The 23,559-nt window shown below is 39.7% G+C and overlaps 1 protein-coding gene across 2 annotated transcripts in view; it reads right to left on the bottom strand.

Moving 5' to 3' along the window:
• GALNT18 (polypeptide N-acetylgalactosaminyltransferase 18) overlaps positions 1–23,559 on the bottom strand; it is a 251,697-nt gene that overhangs the window by 30,939 nt on the left and 197,199 nt on the right. For both annotated transcript variants that reach the window (XM_069857567.1, XM_069857566.1), the window contains exon 10: positions 21,449–21,544. In XM_069857567.1, coding sequence (XP_069713668.1) covers positions 21,449–21,544 — 96 coding nt within the window. The remainder of the gene's footprint in view (positions 1–21,448; positions 21,545–23,559) is intronic.

The following is a 23,559-nucleotide window of genomic DNA, read 5'->3' as shown; positions in this document are numbered from 1 at the left end:
AAAAGAATTTCTGATATTTTAAAAGGACGGCATCAAAATTAAAGCAAATCCTTCATTTCACTAGCCTACAAAAAGTAAAAATGTTATTCCTTAGCTGTAGGGGATGTATTTCAAGTGACAAAGTCTATCACTTCAACTGACTCGTTTCAATCTTTCTTGTTGGTCTCTCCATTATCCAACCCAACTGTATCCTAAAAGATAATTTCTTTCTTGAAACATTAAGCCTTCCAAGGCAAGTGAAGAAATGGCTGCACTTTAATAGAAGTGACACTTTTCCTGCCCAACAAATGTCTTGAAGTAGTGGCTCCACTGTTTGCAGGGTGACAGAAAATGACACAGAAAGAAGCCAACAACTAGAGTTTAAATGAAGAGTCTGTATACTATGACCTCATGCAAAAATTGCAGCTTCGATCCTGCCCGTGTGGATGAATAAGCTGCAGATTTCACAGAGCAAATAAAATTGAAATGTATCTCAGGCTGGAATGCTGTGCTCACATCCAGAGATTCCACCTTTCTTCTGCTCCCCAAGAAAAGGGCAAAGAAATCAGCACTCCATAAATTTTCATCACTGAGTGTCTCTTAGTGCTAATGACATTTTTTAAAAGAAAGATGGAAATGAGGAAAGACGTTAAAAGTAACACCAAGTGCATAAAGATTTCTTACCATGAGTACTTAAGTCTAAAAAAGACTTTTTAGACTAGGAACAAGTAATGAAATAGAGCTGTTTAAAAAGCAGAAAATTGCTTTCATGTCAAGCAGGACATTAGTGCCAATTTAACTGTCTTAGCTGCGTGGGAAGCCTTACTGTGCTTGGCCAAGTTATCTTCATTTCTCCTATGACTAAGGACACTGCCAACTTCATATTGTGCCCCTTGCACAAATAAGGCTGGAAACCTTGGCAGGAAATGAAACAGTAAATAATGTGATACGCAAAGGCAGATTGCTTAATTGTGCAAATATATGATCCCCGCCTTGTGTTCATTCTTTGGGGTCCTCAAATCATGCTCACATATAAATCAGTCTCACATATAAACTTAGACCTTACAGGTTCCCACAGGCCAAGTAGAAGAGGCTCAGCTTTTCTGAGTAATGGCTTATCAGGTGGATAAGACAACAAAGTAAAACCAAGAACTCTAAACCCAAGTTGTTTAAATGACCTTCAAATACAACAGCGAATAGCTACACTAAGCTTCAGGCTGCCAAGGAATCACTAGGCTGTGAGGCTAAGCTGCCTTCATCACGAAAGGCAGATTATGTCACAGATTTTCCTTGCATTTTCTGCCTGTCTTAGGAGCCTTTATTTTGTTATCTGAAGTAGATTATCCTATAATGGTATCTGCAGGACACAGACCTAAAGAAAACAAAAAGCCCTCTGTCTTGCTGTTTAGAATTAATAAAAAAATTAGGCACACCAGTTAATTGTAATTAAAAGTCACTGAATATTCACAATATAAAAAAATACAGCTCTTTCAGAACTCTTTTAAGTAAATTCATATTACAACCTCCTTTTGATTGTTCTAAGACAACAGCAATTATTATTGGTAGCAGCTTCCTAATTTGCATATGAATAAAAACATGAAGAAGGATTATTACAACTGCCTACTGCACAATAAACTGTTTAGTGATTTGTACTATTTTGCACAGCTGATTCTTCCCAAAGCCCAAATCTGTATGCCTGTAGGACCAGATCCTCCCAAAGTGTGCAGAGGTGGCAGGGACCTGCACCAGCGAAATAACGGTTTTGGAATTAACCATTCCTTACCTGCTCCTCCTCCCCAGAGGATAATGGCCCATGTCCACCACAGAACTGCTGTGCTAAGACACTGCCAATGGGAGACACACCACTGCAGTCCTGACCCATACCCCCACGTCAAACTGTTAGGAAGGAGGGCAGTGACCCTCTCAAATTCTAGGCACATAGCTCCAAAGCCCAGGTAGCCTGTGCAGAAGAGCTTATGAAAGAAATAATTCAATACTTGCATCCTGTCCTTTCCATAACTGGGTTGTTGTGACCACAAAGTTAGTGAAATCCACAGAACCAGCAGCTACATCCTGAGTTTTGTGGGTTCCCTAATGGAGGAGGTGACAAGACTGTGGGGTCTCCAGTCTCCTGCTGTGGGTTTTAGAGACCTTACCGTTCTGTGGTAGACACGTGCTGGCCTCAAACTGCTTCAGAGCTCTTGGCTTTCTCAGCAAAAGAGAGATTTCTTCTACACTGAACCTCTGTTTACAATAAGAGTACTGCACTCATTTCACTGAGTGGGTTTCTCTGCATCGTACATCTTATGTTGGTCTGTGACATGAAATAAGTGTAGCACAACCACAAGTGCAGAATGAAGTTTAACCCAAAGCCACATTAATTGTACTTAGCCTTTCCTCCAAACAAACCCAGACTGAAGTAGAATATCAGATTTTCAGTCAAAAAACAACTGGTCCAGACCCTTCCTTTGAATGCATCTGGAGGACAGAGCTACAACCAACTGCAAGTTATTTCCTTCTGCATGCTCCTCTCAAAAAAACCCTGTTGTTATCCTGATAAGCAGAATCTTAGGGTAATTTGCCAGTGACTCTCCAGTACAACTCACTCTGTGACTTGTACTTGTCAGATGCACGGCAGGAAAGAAACCTGGAGAGTTAAAAATTACACTACCAGCTTCTCAGATATACCAGATGAAATCTCGTGGTCTGCTTCAAGCTAACAGAACCCTTTCACTGTGAACTAAACCACATCGCCCCTAAAAGCAGGTACCAAAAAATGCTATTCCTGCAACATTCAAAGCGTACCTTGGGAGATGAATGGGAAGCTGAGGTGACAGGTGACAGGCTACATCCACATCTCAGATGCTGAATCAGACTAATGTACCTGATCCTGATATGGTGTTGAGCACAATCTGATCTGTTAAGACCTGACTGTTGAGATTTATTATAATTCTGTGCTTGTAATCACTGAAGGGAAGAAAAATGTTTTGAAGACCAGGCAGAAAAACAATCTGAGTCCACATAGACCCCTCTGTTTCTGCATAAAAGGGAAGTGAGAGCAACATTTTACAGCTTTCTAGCATTTATTTTACAAACCTGGGGAAAAAGTTCTTCTATTTTGTAAGAGTAGAACTTCATGCATGCAGAATTGCCTTTAAGCAGTTTTTTTTATGTACATAAATGTAGATTTTTCACTTAGCTGTTCTACCTTTGAGTAGAAGAGGTCAAATTCTGATATCTCTCCCTAGGCATCTCTTCATAAGAGCTCCTGAATCTCTTGCACAAAGCTTGCTTTTGCAAGGGAAAACTAATTAGCATTTCTTAGATGACTTGCACCTATTTGCACTTGTGGTACAAAACATTTCCTAGTCACAGGAGTACTGCTCTTTACTTGCATTATTTTGATGCTTTCTTCCTTCAACAATCAATTAATACTAATGAACTCAAACTTCCTCAGTTTTCATTATCTCAAAATATGTACATGAAGCGACCTGTGCTTTCTTAATAAAACTGTTACTAACGTTACATGTGGATATTAGCCAGATAGCATTTCATTAGGTGCTGACTGATATCCATGGGCCAGCCTTACTGAAATTAGAGCTTTAGTCATTGTCCTGTTAGTCTAAAATACTCAAGAGTTTATCCTTCACTATCAGCCAGGAGGCTTCATCCCAAGTGTTGTGTACACTATTGAAGCACAGCTGCTACTCTTTTGTACTGAAGATGAAATAGTTATATGGGTTACTCCATTTGGTTAAAGCTACCTTATATCTTTAACGCTTAGCTTGCTCACTTAAAAAAGCTATGAACAGGCGTCAGAAATATTAGTGTTTCTTTTATGCCTGTTGTGATTCTTGGGAAACTTTTAACCTTTTGGTGAAGTGATGGATACCTGAGGCCACTTTTTTTCTGATAGGAACTTTTCTTCACCCCTGGCCAGACACAATCCTTGGCTTGGAGCTAGCACATTAGGGAAGAGACAGAATTATTTCAATGCCACTTATATTTGTCCATACAGGGGACCCTTTATTTGCTCAAGATGAGCTGTGCTTCATCTGATTTGTATAGACAGAATAGGAACAGAAAGTATCATGAGATATTTGCCTTGGCAACTTGTTCTAGCTGACCCTGCTTGAGCAGGGGACTGTCCTAGATGGTCTCCGGAGCTGCCTTCCCACATTAATCATCTGTGATTCTGAGAAATAGTCTCCCAAAAGCACAAGACTGCAAGCATTTGGAAAGCAACAAAGTTGGAGTGATAGGCAGAATCATATTAGGTAATGTTTTCCTAATTAGCAAAAAAGCTAATCAGCATTGATATTTAGAAATTTGAAGAGTGCCAAGTAAGTCAAAGAGAAATAAAGATCAAACCTGTCACAGTTCTTGTAGGTGTTGGTTATTTCCTCTTAGTGACTGTAACTCTGGACTTATCATCTCGCATAACGTATCTCAGACTACAGTATTCCTTCAGATTAGTTATATGCAGTTATGAATGGAGTCTACAGTGGGCAGATTTAACTTAATTTGGAAACAAGCTACATAGGGTATTAAAAATATATTTGGAAATCTGAAATGAGTATTCTGTGGCAGAGTTAAACCATAATCGTTCTGCGTGGCTCCTGTTGAAAGTGGGAAATGAGATACTTCAGAGTCTTAACCACGTATGTCACACATCTGGCAGAATAAAATCTAACTCAATTGACAGTTCATATTCAAATTGGCCTTGAGTCCTCAAGAAGGTCTCAATTCTCACAGTCCATCATTATGCAAACATTTACACTTACTCCTGTTACTTACCATATCAAATTTAAAAATGCAATCTAGGAAAAAAGCACTTTGCTCCAAAAATTCTTGAAAAAACTGAAATCCATAGCTATTAACAAGAAAGAGGTTCAGCTTGATGACATGTTCAAATCAATCCAATAGTTGAAAGGACTTGGTGCCCTGACTACATTGGACACAAGTAAAAAAAATCATGATTAGTCAGTCATTGTTATAATTCTATCCAACAACACTGAGTAATCTTATGATGCTTATATAAATCTGATATCACACACCATTTTGGAGTCAGTTGGTAGCCACTATATTCCAAAATAATGAAAACACTGTAACAAAGGAAGCCTTTTATAACAAAAGGAACCTTTTTGTCACGTTGTGCTACACTAATGCAATGGTATTTGATAATTTCTATTTGAATAATAGGAGATTTTCTCATTTGAACACATTTGAGGACAAATGAAAAAACTAAGGATTTTATTCTGTGTTAATATAAAATAGATTTTACTAAAACCCCAAACTGACCTGAAATTCAGAGCTCTGATTTAAAATCATTGGCATGATCTCCTTCTTACATATTGAGCTCTGTTCCTGACCTTCGGTCACAGACGTCTGTACTAAATGCAAAGCAGCATGATCTATAAAAGTTCCAGGTCTAATGTGGTAACCTATGTCAGTGTGCCCCAGTTTATAATTTAAACTTCATGTTATTTTAAAAAAACTTGTTGAGTTCATGAGCTGTACTGCTATTTTTCCCTTCCCAAACTGATGCCATCAGTGAGTCAGTCAATGCAGACTTCACAGTTCTAAGGCTAATTTCAGAGTTCGAAAGCACTAAAAATAAATGCTGAAATGGAATATGCATGCTAAATAAATCACTACATCTTTAACATAGCAAGAGCAGAAAAGCTCCAGTGTTCGCAATCAGTGCACTTCCCTTCTAAACAAATATGAAGTTAATGTTGTAGTAACGTCTGAATGACTTAAATGCATTCATCAGCTTCTTCACTTGATTGCTCTAAGCCATTATGGACAGGCAGCTGAACAGATAGGCTTAGCACAACAGAGCTATCCCTGTATAATTTGTTTAATCACAATTTAAAAGAAAAAAAAAAGAAAAAAGAAGGCAAATTATTCAAGAAATTTACCTACTATTTTGAAAGCTTTAAGATTCTTTACCTTACAATAATACATTAAAAACTGCACCAATTTCTTAAAGGGCATAATTCTTCAGTGTTGGAACAGTGTTATTTCTGTACATTCTAAATTGAATTGAAATTCAAAGAAGAACTAGCTGTGCTTGCCACTTAGTTGACATGGTAGTAGATTTAAGAGCTGGAGAGGACCAAAAGTTTTTTTTTACTTTGATCTTCCACATGCCACAAGCTATATACTTCCACCTGTTTACCTCTAAGTCCAATAACTTGCATCACATTAAATGATAATTTCCAGAATTATATCAGCTTTGATAACTTCAGCGGTTACTGTCGCTTCTTCTTATGTTGGCTAGTCATCTGCTCTGATATGAACACGAGCAAAATTCCTAATTTGTATCCAACTGGCTTTAATTTCTAGCCATTGGTTCTTGAAATAATGCTTAATTAAAGTTTGGGATAAATACCTCTCCTCTGTAAATATAACCAGATTTAAATTGAACTCAAATCTTGCTCAGAACTAGTTTGACTGATGATTTCAAACAAATTATCTGACAAACAGCATTTTTCTTGGCTTACAAAGCAATGCTTTTTTTTTTTTTCCCCCCCTCAAGGTCACTCATAAATATTCAGTCAAGATTTTACATGAACAAATAATTTCTGTTATTCTCTGTGCTTTCTGATTGGACAAATGATGGTTAATGAACAGAGAAAAAAATCCCTTGTTCACAGAAATACACTATGGATATAATCATTCCATAAACATTTCTGCAAATAACCCTACTCTGCAAGTGGTGAACAATACTGGAGCTACAATACTGAGACTGAATTGCTGATCAGAATTTGAATGAACATTGTGAAAGTAATATGGCTCTTGTAATTACAGAGGGAGTTAAATATGCTTTCATGGGAACTGAATTTGGTCCATGAATTCTAAATTAGCCAATGGATGACTTCAATTAATGAAATGACATAATAAAATTACCAATAAAACTAAAGAAATTACAAAGTGAATCTTCCATCTACTGTATTAACTACCTTCTCTAACAGTTAATCACACACTGTCAAGAATTTGAGAAACAAAATAATGACCTTCAGAACTCTGATGAAGCAACAAAGGCAATAGTATAATATCAATCAAAAGAATGTTTAAATTGACAATAGTCTGACAATGACTACAATATCAATCTCCAAGTGCTAAACATGTGCTCTGATAGCTATGTTGATTTTATGCTGAATTTATATTGTAAGAGACAATTGGTTTTAAAAACTGCTGATTGAAATGCCAATTTGCAATGAGAAAAGACATCTTGAAAATATAGATAACTCTAGTAATTGCTACATATTATGCAACTCCTATCTATTTCAAATTAATACACCTACAAAATGTGCAATGCTCAAATAGCATTAGATTGAGACACTGCAGGTACCCAACACAGCTGTTTTATTTCTCCAAAAACATTAATGAAAAACATCTTCAACTTAGCAAAGGAAAGCTCTGTCCTTTTTTGATTGTACTACATATTTTTGAGATTAAAATCAGCTGAAGTATGGAAATTTTTACACCTATTCCACTTGGCAGAGGAAGATTGCTAATAGAAAATAGGAGATTAATTTCACTTTAAAAGAAATATTTCAGCTGAACACTAAGGTGGAATATGATGGACCATGAGTTTGTGGCCTCAGGATAACCACTTAATACGTTTCTGTTAAGAGAAAAACATACACTGACATTTGTGAAGTGCCACTGAGATGATTAAGATAAAACTGAATAAGATGGAGCACACTTTTCACCAGTTACACCATGCCCAAGGCCAGAAAATAGCTACCACTTTCACATGTGAACACGAGGTATGGCTTCTAGCAGTTCTCAGCTGCTACGCTGTTGACGACAATGCTCTAGTACAAACAAGACCTAAGAGAACTCCTTCTGCCTGGACACCAAAAGCATTCCTATAGGTGGAGTAAAGCCAGCTCCACCCTGGGGAAAGCCACGTGTACCGTACCCTTGGCCCATTAAAGAGCTCCCGAGGCTGGGTGTTCTGCAGGGCTCCGCTGAGCACGAGTACCATGCCATGGAGCATAGGAGTGCTGTCCCAAGGCTTGCACGTCTCTGTTGAGGTGCCTTGGGAGCAACACGGCTGATGGCCTCAAGCCAGTGAATACCACTTCAGTGATGCAGAGCTGCAAGCCATATTTCTTTCTGAAGATACATGGCCGCTCCATGTCAGGTCTTTATTACTTTCCATGGGTCTCATGCCCATGGTTAGGAAACACCAGTCACATTGCTCCATACAAGCGGTGCTCATTTGCAAAGTGCTGGAGTGAGATCTGAGTGGGACAACTTGAGATTCCGGGACCACGGTAGTAGCTAAACATTGCAGAAGTCAGTGGCAGCTTTGAAAATGCAACCGCCAGTATATTTTGGGGGTGTTAGCTTCAAAGCCCTTTGGCATCAGCTCACTGTGTGTATGTAACAGACAATTGTAAGCCTACACTCCTGAACTGAACCAAACATAAAGGCGGTGTTACTTTTAACCGGCTTAGTGTTCAACATGAAAAGCATAGAATCTGAATCCAAAATCCAGTGCCAGGCTTATCATCTAGAAGCTCAGCAACATTTCACCTTCACATTTTCACGTATCTTCATGTTTTAACTTGTTGAAATCCTTCTGGTCAAAACTATCCACATAAAAAAATTAGTTACTATAACACAAGAAAAAAGAAAAACGCCTGGGGATGTATGTGCATTTCTGTTTGCCAGATGAGAACAGTTTTGAACTATTGTATAATATTCAGGCTAACAGCTCTAATCTCTTCTAAATTAAAACACAACATGAAAACGTGAAATGCTCTGGTAATTTTAAATTCTTAGGCACTGCAGTTGCTCAAAACAGTTTGTTTCAGTTACATTTTCAATGCAGTTTTTTTACTAAAGATAGTCTGGACAAATTGCCTTAAACTATGGAGGAAAGTTCTTACAGTGACCATAAACAGCTCAGTGTCTATGAATAGAATCCTCTAAAATGAAAACAAAACAAAAAATCAAGAGAAGATATTAACTTTAAAGAGCCTGAAAACGAACTTCTCTTTTCCTGCATCATCCTTACCCATTCAACAAAATTCTGCATAAATTGTTTCCAGTCGAACTATTGAGACAGCAGATACATATCCCCCTCCTCCTGTATCAGTAACAGACATATCAACAGTGAACAAGATAAGCAGGAAAGATGATAATGATGCTAACGTAGGATTTAGTCATAAAGAAAGGCAACAGGATGCATTCAAAATGAAGTGGATAACCCGAGGGCTGAGAGGAAAGTAAAAAAAAAAATTAAAGCAATGCAGAAAATATCCAGTGTAATGATAATATGATATACAAAACGTGAAGTGGAAAGACCGCATAAAATAATTTAAAAAAATCTGGGAAAACCCTTCTGTAATGTACAGCAATACCAACTAACCAGTTTCTCTTAAAAAAACCACAAATGCTCAAAAAAAGCACAACAAAACAAACAAAAATCCCTGCAAAAAAAAGCCCCAGATCTGTGAGCTCTATGGTACAACAGAGAAGAACAGAGATGTTAATTTATTAATACTATCGTTTCTGTAAATGTGGTCCATAGCATACTTCTCTGTGTACTCCACAAATTTTCTTACTACTATTTTTTGCTGACACGATGCATAATTCTTTTCTGCAGTAATATGATGAAAGCTAAGTTGATACATCTAGGTAAGATACATTAGAATTTTTACCAGCTGAGGTTTCTATTATCTCTGGAAATCCTGCTTTACTAGGCAAAAGCTTTCTAACTGAATGTCTTTGATAGCACTTTCTGAGAACCCTTCTGACATTACTTCTGATCAGCATTTGCAATCTTTCCTCCCATTAAAGGTCAACATATGCTTCTGTATCTTTTCAGCACATCACGTAATGTATGTAAAATTCAACCAGTACCTCTACTGTGAAATATTAAAGAGTACAGCTATCTTAAAAGAACTCTTATCCATTCTCTGAGATGAGCATTTTCCTTTGATTTAGAAAAATGGATGGCTGAACAGATACAGCATATTACAGACAACTGCTTTTATTCCTGTTATATTTTGTAGTTAGGGGTTTTACTTGGTTTTTCAAACACACATTCTCTGTGGCACTGGCCAAGTTACCTTCGACAAAAACAACCAGTTATTTCTCAGTCAGAAAAATGTTTATCAATTAGCCAATATTAATTTTAAAATACCTGTATTTTGTTATAGCCTTCTTGGCTCTATTTTCAAGTAATTCATGTTCTTCCTTCTGGTCCTAAATATTCATAGCACTAAGAGAATTGGACTATTTTTTGAATGCTTGCTTTTTAACTTCAACTTAAGTCCTGGAATCTGAATGCCAAGATTAGTACTTCACCCAGATCACTAGTTTCAGCTTATACTAGTATTTTCCTTCTTTATTATTCAAGACCACCTTCAGTAGTGATCCTGTATGCTAGGCAAGAATATAGATTTCAAAAGCATCTAAGACATTTGTAAGTATTTTAATTCCAGGCCATCCTATCAAAACAAAGAAAAACATATTCTTCAAAACAAAACCATTTCTCCAAGAACACACAAATGCTACACACTCCCAAATAAGAAAATCAATATTACTCTGAGGAAAAAGTGATTGCCTTTCAACTATTTCATTTCACCATGGTTGGAGTTTCAATTCTAAGTGATCAGTTCTCTCAAACATTTTTACAGTACATAGTTTAAAACATAAAAACAAACAAGCAGCAATATCCACGCAGTTATTTCCAAACTGAGAAATGCAGAAAATATTTTCTCTGATACAGAACAATGCAGTTTTCCAGCATTTTTTGGTGAAGTAGAACACACAACAGACCTGTTCAATTCTAGGCTAGAAACCTGAAGTAGGACCCCTTGTGCTCATTCTTTTGAATTCAAGTGTCTTTTACCCTTTGAATGGAGAATGACATCCATTACGTCCAATAATTTCATAAAATGAATAGACAGTTTAGCCTCTGGTTCTACTATCGCAAAGACCTATGGTCAGCTGAAAAATACAGTCTACAAATCACTCACTAGATCTTCACTTGCGAATGAACAATCTTTTCAGTTAAAGAGAATCTTTCCAAGATATTCTCAATATCTATTCCAGTATATATTGAATTTGAACGAGGTAAGCAACACAGGAGAACGGGTAACTGGTCAAATTGTCTGTATCAACAGAAAGCTTCTTGAATCAAATCATTCCAAGGACAGAAATAATTTTATCATGGCAAATGGTTCAGTACAAAATTTGCTTCAAACTAGGAATCAACAGATTATCTCTGAAACATTGCACTAAAGTAAATAATGATAATTTGACCAGAATCAAACTTGAGGCAAAAGATAAAAAAAAATACATATATGCGCAACATGAAATGATATCTTACAGTCTTCATCCACAACACAGCCCCAAGAATAAAGTGTTGTGGTGCCAGTGCTAGGCCAAGGAGGCACTGGTTGGTTTTGAAAACATCTCTGTAGCTCCCTGATGCACCTGTCATGTACTCTGAAGATGTACCAGCTTTGAAAAAGTGCTCTGTGGCTTTAGCTGCTCAGGCACACATCGGAAAAACTCTCTATTTTGAAACAGATTGCAAAAAACTAACACCAGATTTTGCTTCCATTACAAACAAGGTCACAGTTTGTATTAACTTTACTATGATCGAAATCTGGATTTATACATGGAAAGAAATTAACAGAAATACAAATAGCCTCAATAAGCTCCTCAGCAGGAATGCTCTATATAAAAGGTATTAATTGCCATACGAAGCTGGCTCTCTACAGAACACATTTAAAAAAAAAAATTAGAATTCATTAATGCTTACAACTGTCTTCTCTGGGCAGTTTCACTAATTCTGTAACTTTTTCTTCTATTACTTGGACCTTTACTCAACTGAGCAACCTAGATTAAAAAAAAAACAACAACAAACACACCCCCAAAATGTAGCTATTCTAGTTCCAGAAGCATTTACTGTGGAAATACCCTTGTTCCCAGAAAGCATGTATGCAAAATTAGCGTTAGGCCCAGTGTTTAGATCATGCCACAAGACTTAGTAAAACAGGCAAAGGAAAACAATACGCCAGACTGTAGTCTGTCAGGCACAGCCTCTAGCAGAATGCAGAGAGAGGCACAGATCCCTCTGCAGGGACACTTGATCTGCAGTGTCTGCAGAGACAGACTGCGAGGAAAATGGCTGCACTGCTGAGAGAGGCTCAGGTGGCCACACAAACCACACGGGGCTCAGTGCAGCACCCAGCACAGCCTGACCCGCTCGCCAAAGGCAGGGACCGACTCATGCCTGCTCTCCTGTAAGAGCCAGGCCAACCAGCTAAGCTGCCACTCCTGATGCAGCTGCTTCGCTTTGTACAAATCATGTACTTTGGCTGTACAAAGAGAGGAATACTACTCTTCCTGCTGTACAGTGTGACTTTTTACAGCAAAGTATCTGGATCAAGACATAACTGGATGATTTGTAGAGTTCAGTTTCTACATAGCACTGTGTATGTGCCTGCATATAATTACCATTAAGTAGTATTACCAATAATTACCATAAAGCAGGTATTATAATTGCTAACTTCAGACCAATGCATTAGTGGGTCCTTAGAAAGAAATAGCAACATACAGAGCAGATGTCACATCAGATTTTTTAAACACAGACACTGAATGTGTCTAACATCTACCTTGAAGATAAACATGAACATTAGCCCTGAGCTTGCATGTGACTGACAGCTGTTAAAACAGCTGCTGTGCTTCTTTTTTATTCAAAAAAAGACAACCTGAAAATGTTTACTGTAGACATCTCATCTTCAGGGCAGTGATTTTTTCAAGTTTAAAGGGTCACTCATTGATCTACACCAGCAGGTTTTGTTTTGTTCTTTCTTATTCCCTGACCACCACTTGCTAGTAGCAGTGGCTACTAGATGCAGGGGTCTTCTGCTTAACTATTTTCTTGCAGAGACTCGTTTTGCTGTGCCTGTGTATTTTACACATAGCTTTGAATACAGGTTCATAGAATCATAGAATAACATTGTTTGGTTGCAAAAGACCTTTGAGATCATCAGGTCCAACTGTACCTGTCCACTACTAAACCATATTCCTGAGCAACTAATGTACCTGTCTTTTTAATACTTTCAGGATGGTGACTCAACCACTTCCCTGGTAGCCTGTTCCAGTGCCTGATAACCCTTTTGGTGAAGAATGTTTTCCTGATGTCTAATCTGATCCTCTCCCGGCGCAGCTTCAGGCCATTTCCTCTTGTCCCATCAGCTGTCACTTGGGAGAAGAGACCAACACTCACTTTGCTGATACTTCCTTTCAGGCAGTTGTAGGCAGTGATAAGGTCTCCCCTCAGCCTCCTTTTCTCTAGGCTAAACAACCCCAGTTCCCTCAGCTGCTCCTCATCAGACTTTTTCTCTAGCCCCTTCACCAGCTTTGTTGCTCTTCTCTGGACACACTCCAGGACTTCAATGTCTTTCTTGTAGTGAGGGGTCGAAAACTGAATACAGTATTTGAGGTGTGGCCTCACCAATGCCGAGCACAGAGGCACAATCACTTCCCCGGTCTTGCTGGCCACACCATTCCTTATACAGTCCAAGATGACATTGGCCTTCTTGGCCACACTGCTAACTCATATTCAGTCAACTGTCAACCAACACCTTCAGATCCTTCTCTGCCAGGCAGCTTTCCAGCCACTCTTCCCAGGCCTGTAGCACTGCATGGGGTTGTTGCATCCCCAGTGCAGCACTTGGCCTTGTTGAACCTCATACCATTGGTCGCAGCCCATCAATCCAGCCTGTTCCGGTCCCTCTGTAGAGCCTCCCTACCCACAAGCAGATCAATACTTCTACCCAGTTTAGTGTCATCTGCGAATTTACTAAAGGCACACTCAACCCCTTCATCCAGATCATTGATAAAGATGTTGAACCAAACTGTACCCAACACTGAGCCCTGGGGAACACCACTTGTGACTGGCCTCCAACTGGGTTTAACGCCATTTACCACAACTCTTTGGGCCTGGCCATCCAGCCTTTTTTTTATCCAGCAGAGGGTATACATGCCCAGGCCAGTGGCAGCCAGTTTCTCAAGTAGAATACTGTGAAAAATGGCATCAAAGGCTTTACTACAGTCCAGGTACACTACACAGCCTTTCTCTCATCCATTAAGTGGGTATCTTTGTCATAGAAGGAGATCAGGTTAATTTGGCAGGACCTGCCTTTCATAAACCTGTGTTGACTGTGCCTGATCACCTGGTTGTCTCATGTGTGCTGTGTGATAGCACTTAAGATGATTTGCTCCACGACCTTTCCTGGCACCAAGGTCGGACTGACAGGCCTGTAGTCCCCCAGATTCTCCCTCCTACCCTTCTTGTAAATGGGCATGACATTTGCCAACCTCTAGCCAAGTGGAATTTCCCCAGTCAGCCAGAACTGCTGGTAATTGATAGAAAGCAGTTTGGTGAGCACCTCCACCAGCTCCCTTAATACCTACTAATAATTAGCAAAAGACCTCTTTGTTGCCTAAAATGTATGTATTTCACAGTACTTTCTCAGAATGCTGTATTTTTGGCCTAGAATAATTATGATTTCACTGCAAGTTTAATTTTCAGCTGTACAAGAAAAAGAATACATATTCATCCACAAGCCAGCTCAGGATCTGAGTCATCACAGCTATACACTGCTCTTAAACTTCAGAAATTCCTTTATCTAAAAGAGTTTTCAGGACAGCATTATTGTGGTGCTCCATTGGCAGCAGTGTTAAGATTGTCCAGGAAAAGCAGCTGAAGTATCCAGTATTTCACGTGATTTTATTTTCAAACTAAATGGAAAGGTTTCAAGGAAAGCCTGACCTGTAGTGAACAATAGAATCACATTTTCTCTATTAATTTCTCCTTATAAAATGGTATATAATGCTTCTTGGTCAGGATACTTCACATACACAGAAAGCCACTCCTAAGAGAGCTACTGTTTCTGCTTCCAAATTCGCCTAATACTCATTCTGGCAAAGCATGCAATTCTTCTCCCAGCTTTCCTGGCACTGATGATTGTTTAATACAATATGAATTTCATTAGGACAGGAATCTAAACAAAATTCTTAACATAACAACAGACTTATTAAAATTAAGTTCTATTAAAACTCAATTTTGAGATGTTTATACTTGTAAGGTCTCAATAACACAAAGATCACACTAACTTTGCTCTAGAGATGTCTATATTATTCATTTAAAATAAACTGACAAATCTATTCCTCTCCCTCCCCAGAAAAAAATGATGTGCAAAGTAATTTTAATTCTTTTGATAATTATTTGCTGAACATCTATCAGTTGTTCCCGGTCTTGGGTTTTACAGATTGCACTAATAACTATATGGTGTTTGTGATCAACCCTGTACTTTTTTACTGGAATATAAGTGCCTTCAGTGATAGTAATTTCTGTTCTTGGTTACAAATTAACAAATATCCGTGTATGAACAATCACTATGCTAAGAAGTTTCATTCAAGAAAAACGTTTTTTTCAAGACGTATATATGAATAACATTTAAAAGAAGCACTCATAATTCATACAAAGAGCTTTTACAAGTTCTTGGGAATTCTTGTAACTGCTGTTTCCAGTTCTTTACATACTATGGTTAGAATACAACAGTAGGCTTTGAGATCAGAGTTTCGTACAGTGTAAACTGGCATAGCTCTACTCATCGGCATGATTTCATTTCATTGCCTTCAGTGGAGATGCAATAATTCATACCAGGTAGGGCTGTAGTCATCAGTTTCTGAGTGTCATTTCTTCAATCTCTTGCAAGAATATGAAAGGATATGAAAGGGTGTCCCTTCTCACCTGCTTTTTTCCTCTAGTTGTTCTCCCAATCTAGTCTTCTGACCCTAGCCCTCAACTTGAATTCTTCAGAATCTAACTGGTCTGTATTGACTTTCATATGCTGGGATGAACTTCATGGTTTAACTCCTTATAAATTGAGAAATATATGAGCCAGAAACTATTGAACAAGGGAACACAGAATTGCCCATTATTCACTCAATCACAAGCACTTTTCAAGGTAAAGCTCTACTTAAAATATCACTTCATTGATTGATGGCATTTGTTTATGATATAATAGCTATAAAGTCTCTAATAATGCAGTATTTCATTCTCAGCTGAGAATGTTCCAAACTATCATTCAGGAGTAGTTAAACAGCAGTCTTAAAGAACACCAAACATCCAGGTTCAGGTGGTTCCCAAAACTAGGAAGAGAACACAGGCACGTACTCACTGCAACTACAAGCAACTACCTTTTCCTTTGTTAATTGGGAAACTGCTAGAAACGGACCTTTTAAGGACTAAACGTATTACTGAATTACAGCTTTGCTTCAGCAAGTTCAAGAATTAAACCAGTGCCTTTGTCCTTTCTGCATGAATCACTTCTAAAGAACCCAGCAAAAACCACACAACTTCACATGGACTTCAAGGTTTTGTATTGTTTTGACACTCCTATTCTCCCGTCTTCCCTTCTTTCCTTTACATTTATCTCCTATCACTTTCTCCCGTACTGCCAGTTAACCTCAACTCCCAATTTTCCTGTTACCTTCTATCATCACACTGAAGGGGAGCTGCTTCCTCACACTGCTCAGCTGTCTCCAGTGTTGTCTCTTTGGCCAAGACCAACTGTGGGCTGTTGTACTTTGCTTCTAAGCTGTTCTCACACAACTAATGCAACATGAGTTTTAAAATTTTAACTACTGTTGTCAACTGTTCTACTATGTTTCGTTTATTCTGTGAGTTATTTTAATAGTTGCAGAAGTCAGTTGTGTTCAGATGTTCTAAGAAGCAGCAGCACTGCACAGCAGAAGAGGCTTGATATGGCAGGCTAAGGTATATACTAAAAGCCCTTTCCAAACAGTTGACCATCAGCACACCAAAGGTACCAAAACCACCTTAGGGCCTTGCTTCATGCACATCTAATAGCTGTTCAGTACCCATGGTGGCTACAAGAACTAATAGCAGATGCTTAGTGTGATAGTGACATTCTTACTGAGGAGTCTGGGGAGTTATGCCAATTTATTGCATGTTGCTGTACAGATGGGAGTAGCAACAACTGTTGATTTAGGACAGATAGTGACTAAAGGCACAAATGGAAGGATGTGATGCTTAGGAAGCAATGCACTCCAGCAGAGTCGAGGGAGGATGACCAACTTTGAAACTTATACTCTTCAAATACTACCATGTAGAAAAATCCGTTCTCAACCGAATCTATAATTAGCTGGGTAACATTTTGTAATGAAATCATTCTTACTAAAGATAGAAAGCAGCTTTTCCCTTGAATGCATGAGAACACATTGCAGGATGAACACCCATTTTGTTTTTCCACTGTCTGAACATGCATATTGCTCTAAGTGGATAGTGTCCAGGCTGCTGGGGACCAAGACAAAATACCGCTACTCTGGGAAGCACTCTCTAAAGACAGAAGGAGGGTACAAAACATATGTAATCATGGATTCTAGTTTTTCAAGAGCCCCTTGTCGTTTCAGGCAAACCAAATACCCTGCTCTGAGAAATTCTCTCTTGTTAATAGTTTCAGAGTACTAAAGAAACAGATTATGTTCTGATGTTCATTCAATCCTACTATTTAACCACATGTAACATGTGCATCAGTTTCTCTATTTGTAGAAGAGTTTACAAAATAAACACAGTTATAAAGCCCTCTAAGATACTTGCAGGAGTGATCTATGAATATGCTAATGTTAGTTACAGTAGACATATGGAGTGGATTGCTGAAAGGCTGGGCAATCTGAATCACAGAAGTCTTGCATCACTAATTCTGATGTCTATTTAAAATGAAACTGAAGCACCTCAGTAAAAATTAATTCTGATAATTTCATTTCAATATTTGAGGATAATTCCTTGCCATTTTCTGTTGCTCTTAATTATGAAGCTACACATGATATTCCCAATATAGTCCTTAAAAAATGGAGCATGTCAGGTACACAGTTCCCTTTCTGTTGACCTCAATGATTTCTTTCTCGAATAAAATGTGCTAAAAGGAAACAGTAGCTGTACGTACAATTCTGATATTATTACTTCCTTTCAAACACCTCATCTAAGCTATTTTGCATGCAAAATAAAAGATTAAAATATAGAAAGAAGGTAGTGGGGGAAAAAAAAAAAAAGAAGTTGAGCAATTCAGAAGATAGGTTAAAGCAGTAACTAACAGCAGCAACTTAACCTGCATATGAGGGAATGGTTCTGGGCAGCCAGATGCATTAACACACATCTAGACACAATTGTGCAAAGCCCTCCATGGTGGCAGCTCTAAAACCATAAATCATACAGCTGCTACAGTAAAGCTCTGCACCTGAGTGAAGAATAGCATCACCAAACCCCTCAGTCATACAAGCAGTCCTGAATCAGGGAGCTGATCTGTTTTGATAGACTTCCAGATGTGCAAAATAACCCCCTTTATAAAGCATTTCACCACTACTAGAATAAAATTAGGATCTCACCAATACCTTTTGTGGTTACTGACAAGTCACTAAGATTAAAAAGAAATATCTATTCAAATAGTTTCCAATATGCTAGAGGAAATGTAAATGGCTTCAGCCATGCTTAAGCAACAGATGCAATAGACGCAATGGAAATCTCATAGACGTAGGTCCAATAATGTTTGTTAGTGCTTTCCCTGTAAATACCATAATCCCTAACACAGAAAAAGTCTACTCCTCTTTAAAAGTTCTCACTCATTACCGGTATCTTGCTCATATAGAAGCCTTTTTGAGGTTTTTTTTAACATCATTAGTTACATAGCAATGGCAAGGAGACACAACATTGTAATTATGAAAGAAGCAGAATCTTGTCAAGAAGTTTCCCTTGCCTCTTTTCCCACTGTCATTTATTTGCTGCTATCTCCTTTATACAGAACTTCAGTTGACATTCAAAGGTAGTTCTTGATCTGGTGAATACTGAACTGTGCTAATTGAAGTGACTTTTGTTGTTGTTGTTTGTCTCTTAACTATAATTAAAATTTCTAATTGGAATTTACAGCTGTGTCTGTAGTACGTTGTTATCACAGATGATGTACCAAAAGGGAGTTATGGTGCCCTCCCAGAAGACGAAGAATAATGACTCTGGCTCGCAGGTGAATTACACAGTTCCTTAGCGAACACTGAGGACTAGCTTAAAAACCTCCTGGAGGCAAACAGTGGTTACCACATAATTACGTGACAAATAAGCCACAACCCATGCAGCGACCAAGTCTGATGGATGGAATTTTCAGATATTTTTGTCTTCATCTTTTATAATTTACTCAAGCATGTTGCCACTAGTTATTGGTATTAAAGGCCCTCAGTGAAGGAAGCTAGCGCAGAACACAGTTGCAGTATGTGTAACTTGAAAAGGAAATACAGAATCAAGTCTGCCCACCAAACTCATGCTTCTAGCTGACTGGGGTAACCAGATGAGGAGAGGGCTGGGGTACTCAACAAGATTTTTGCCTTGGTCTTCACTGGCAATCTCTCTTCCCACACCTCTCAAGTGGATGGACAGAAAGACAGGGACTGGGAAAGCAAAGTCCCTATCACTGTAAGAGATCAGATTCGTGACCACCTGAGGATCTGGAACACACATATCTGCATGGGACCTGACGAGATGCATCCTAGTGTCCTGAGGAAATCGGCTGGTGCCGTTGTCAAACCCCTTTCTATGACATATGAAAAGTCTTAGAGTCAGGTGAAGTCCCAGGTGAATGGAAAAAGGGAAACATTGCACCCATTTTTAAAGATGGTATAAAGGAGTACTCTGAGAACTACCAACCTGTCAGCCTCACCTCTGTGCCTTGGAATATCATGGAGCAGATCCTCCTAGAAGCTATGTTAAGGCATTTGCAGGACAGGGAGTTGATTTGAGACAGCCAGCATGGCTTCACCAAGGATAAGTCTTACTTGATTAACCTAGCGACCTTCTATGATGGAGTGACCATACAAATGGACAAAGGAAGAGTTATGGATGTCATCTGGACTTCTGTAAGGCCTTTGACACAACTTCCCACAATATGCTTCTCTCAAAACTGGAGAGAGATATATTTGATGGACAGACTGCTGCATGTGTGAGGAACTGGCTGGATGGTCACATCCAGAGGGTATTAGTCAACAGTTCAATATCTTGATGGAGATCAGTGATGGGTGGTGTCCCTCAGGCACATGCACTGGGCCAAGTACTGTTTAAAATCTTCATCAATGACATGGACTGTGGGAACAAGTACACCCTAAGCAAGTTTACAGATGACACCAAGCTGAGTGGTGAACTTGACATGCCTGAGAGATGGATCATCATCCAGAGGGACCTGGACAAGCTTGAGAAGTGGGCCCACAGCCCAGAAGGCCAACTGTATCCTGGGCTGCGTTAAAAGAAGCATAGGTTGAGGGAGATGATTCTCCCAACCTACTTTGCTCTCATGAGAACCCACCTTGAGTACTGTGTTCAGTTATGGAGTTCACAGCACATCAAGGACAGAGACCTGCTGGAGCATGTCCAGATGAGGGCCACAAAACTGATCACAGGCATGGAACACCTCTCCTATGAGAACAGGCTGAGAGAGCTGGGGTTATTCAGCCTGTAGGAGAGATGGCTCCAGGAAGTCCTTCCTGCAGCCTTTCAATACTTTAAGGGGGGAGTATATAAGAATGACGGGGACAAGCATTTTAGGAGGGCCTGTTGTGATAAGACAAAGGGTAATGGATTTAGACTAAAAGATGGTAGATTCAGACTAGATATAAATATGAAATTTTTTACAATGGGGCTGACAAAAAAATGAAAAAGGTTGCCCAGAGAGGTGGTAGATGCCCCATTCCTGGAAACTTTCAAGGTCATGTTAGATGGGGCTCTGAGCAACTTCATCTAGTTGAATATGTCCCGTCTTATGTTGAGGGGATGGATTAGAAGACCTTTAAGGGTCTCTTGCAATCCAAGCTATTCTATAAGTCTATGACAGAAGCAGTGAAAAAAAGAAAAAAGAGCTTTAGAAGGGTTTTCACAAGAATAGGGTTTGGAATTTTACACAGCAGTATGCTGCGAAGAAGGTGGCTGTACGTTTCAGATTTGTGAAAATGAGACAGTAAATATATCAAAAGTTAAAGATGTTGCTTCAGATAATGTATAAATAAACAGTGAGTATACATACGTATGTGTGTAAAATGTTTTAAAATGCATTGTTTCATTAATATGACAGGTACAGCTATAGATCAGACATGAAAGCTTTTATCAACAAATCTGGGTCAGTGCTGACTCTTGCACTCCTTAAATTCTTTCAAAAGTAATAAACAAACTTCATTGTCAAAATGCTAATGTACCCATGATTCTCAATTTATGGCAGAAAAAGTGTTCCAGTTTTCTATAAAAGAGCTACTAAGCAGCTTAGAGTATTGTAGTAGGAAAACAATGACAGGTACAAAATGGTTCCTCCTACACAGTCTACTAAAAGCAGTGGCAATATAAGAGATCATTAGACAAACTAACCTGTGGTGTCATTCCATGGCAGATATACATGATCGGGATATTCTCCGTGTCTGGCCCTTGATCAAGGCACAAATCACTTTTCAGGGAATTCTGCAGCTAAAATAAACAGAAAGAAAAAGAAATCAAGCAAGTCTTACATGAGAAAAAGATGGTGTGATTACTTTTTCTGTTATTTGCAAAAAAATATGTAGTTGAGCAAGGAAATATGCAAAATTAAAAACACTTACTGCAGTGAAGATATAGAAGAGAAAGACCCTGGACTAAATCCTTCCTTGTAGACAGTCTAACATTACTGATTTCAATAATGTTGTACAAAGTTTCAGGGAGGGTAGATTTCAAAAAGCCTTCAGAGATTGAAATAGTAATTTTTTTAAAAAAAAAAATTAAGAGTAATGGGTCTATATCCAAAAGACAATTTTTTTACCAGTGCAGCTAGCTGAGCAGTATGGATGGAGTTTCAAACATAGGAGATAGCCCTGTAATTAGACAGCTTTTCAGAATCACTCAAGAGAGTCTTCAGATTTCTAGAAATAAAATCATAGGATCATAGAATCATAGAATAACCAGGTTGGAAGAGACCCACCAGATCATCAAGTCCAACCATTCCTATCAAACACTAAACCATTCCCCTTAGCACCTCATCCACCCGTGCCTTAAACACCTCCAGGGAAGGTGACTCAACCACTTCCCTGGGCAGCCTGTTCCAGTGCCCAATGACCCTTTCTGTGAAAATTTTTTTCCTAATGTCCAGCCTAAACCTCCCCTGGCAGAGCTTGAGGCCATTCCTTCTTGTCCTGTCCCCTGTCACTTGGGAGAAGAGGCCAGCACCCTCCTCTCTACAACCTCCTTTCAGGTAGTTACAGAGAGCAATGAGGTCTCCCCTCAGCCTCCTCTTCTCCAGGCTAAACAACCTCAGCTCTCTCAGCCGCGTCTCGTAAGGCCTGCTCTCCAGCCCCTTCACCAGCTTCATTGCTCTTCTCTGGACTCACTTCAGAGCCTCAACATCCTTCTTGTGGTGAGGGGCCCAGAACTGAACACAGGATTCGAGGAGCGGTCTCACCAGTGCCGAGTCCAGAGGGAGGATAACCTCCCTGGACCTGCTGGTCACGCCGTTTCTGATACAAGCCAAGATGCCATTGGCCTTCTTGGCCACCTGGGCACACTGCTGGCTGCTGTTCAGTCGCTGTCAACCAACACCCCCAGGTCCCTCTCCTCCAGGCAGCTTTCTAGACAGACTTCTCCTAGCCTGTAGCACTGCACAGGGTTGTTGTGCCCCAAGTGCAGGACCCAGCACTTGGCCTTGTTAAACCTCATGCCATTGGACTCTGCCCAGTGGTTCAGCCTGTTCAGATCCCTTTGCAGAGCCTCCCTACCCTCCAGCAGATCAACACTTCCACCCAGCTTAGTGTCGTCCACAAACTTGCTAAGGGTGCACTCGATGCCTTCATCCAGGTCATTGATAAAGACATTGAACAGGGCTGGACCCAGCACTGAGCCCTGGGGAACCCCACTTGTCACTGGCCTCCAGCTGGCCTTAACACCATTTCCCACCACTCTCTGGGCCCGGCCATCCAACCAGTTTTCCACCCACGAGAGTGTGCGCCTGTCCAGGCCAGAGGCTGACAGTTTCCCAAGCAGAATGCTGTGAGAAACTGTGTCAAAGGCTTTACTGAAGTCCAGGAAGACCACATCCACAGCCTTTCCCTCATCCAGCAGCCGAGTCACTTTGTCATAGAAGGTGATCAGGTTAGTTTGGCAAGACCTGCCTTTTGTGAACCCGTGTTGACTGCGCCTGATCAGCCAGTTCTCTTGCATGTGCTTCATGATAGCACTCAAGATCACCTGCTCCATGACTTTCCCTGGCACTGAGGTCACACTGACAGGCCTGTAGTTCCCTGGGTCCTCCCTGTGACCCTTCTTGTAGATGGGCACAACATCAGCCAGCCTCCAGTCCAGTGGGACTTCCCCAGTCTTCCAGGACTGTTGGAAGATGATGGAAAGGGGTTTGGCCAGCACATCCGCCAGCTCCTTCAATACCCTTGGGTGAATCCCCATAGACTTGTAGGTGTCTAGTCGGTCTAGCAAGGCTCTGACCGCCTCCTCTTAGTTCA

The sequence above is a fragment of the Phaenicophaeus curvirostris genome, chromosome 5 (assembly GCF_032191515.1).
Source record: "Phaenicophaeus curvirostris isolate KB17595 chromosome 5, BPBGC_Pcur_1.0, whole genome shotgun sequence".
Lineage (NCBI taxonomy): Eukaryota > Metazoa > Chordata > Aves > Cuculiformes > Cuculidae > Phaenicophaeus > Phaenicophaeus curvirostris.
Note: the sequence above shows the minus strand (reverse complement) of the source record. Positions and strands in the feature narration are given on the sequence as shown.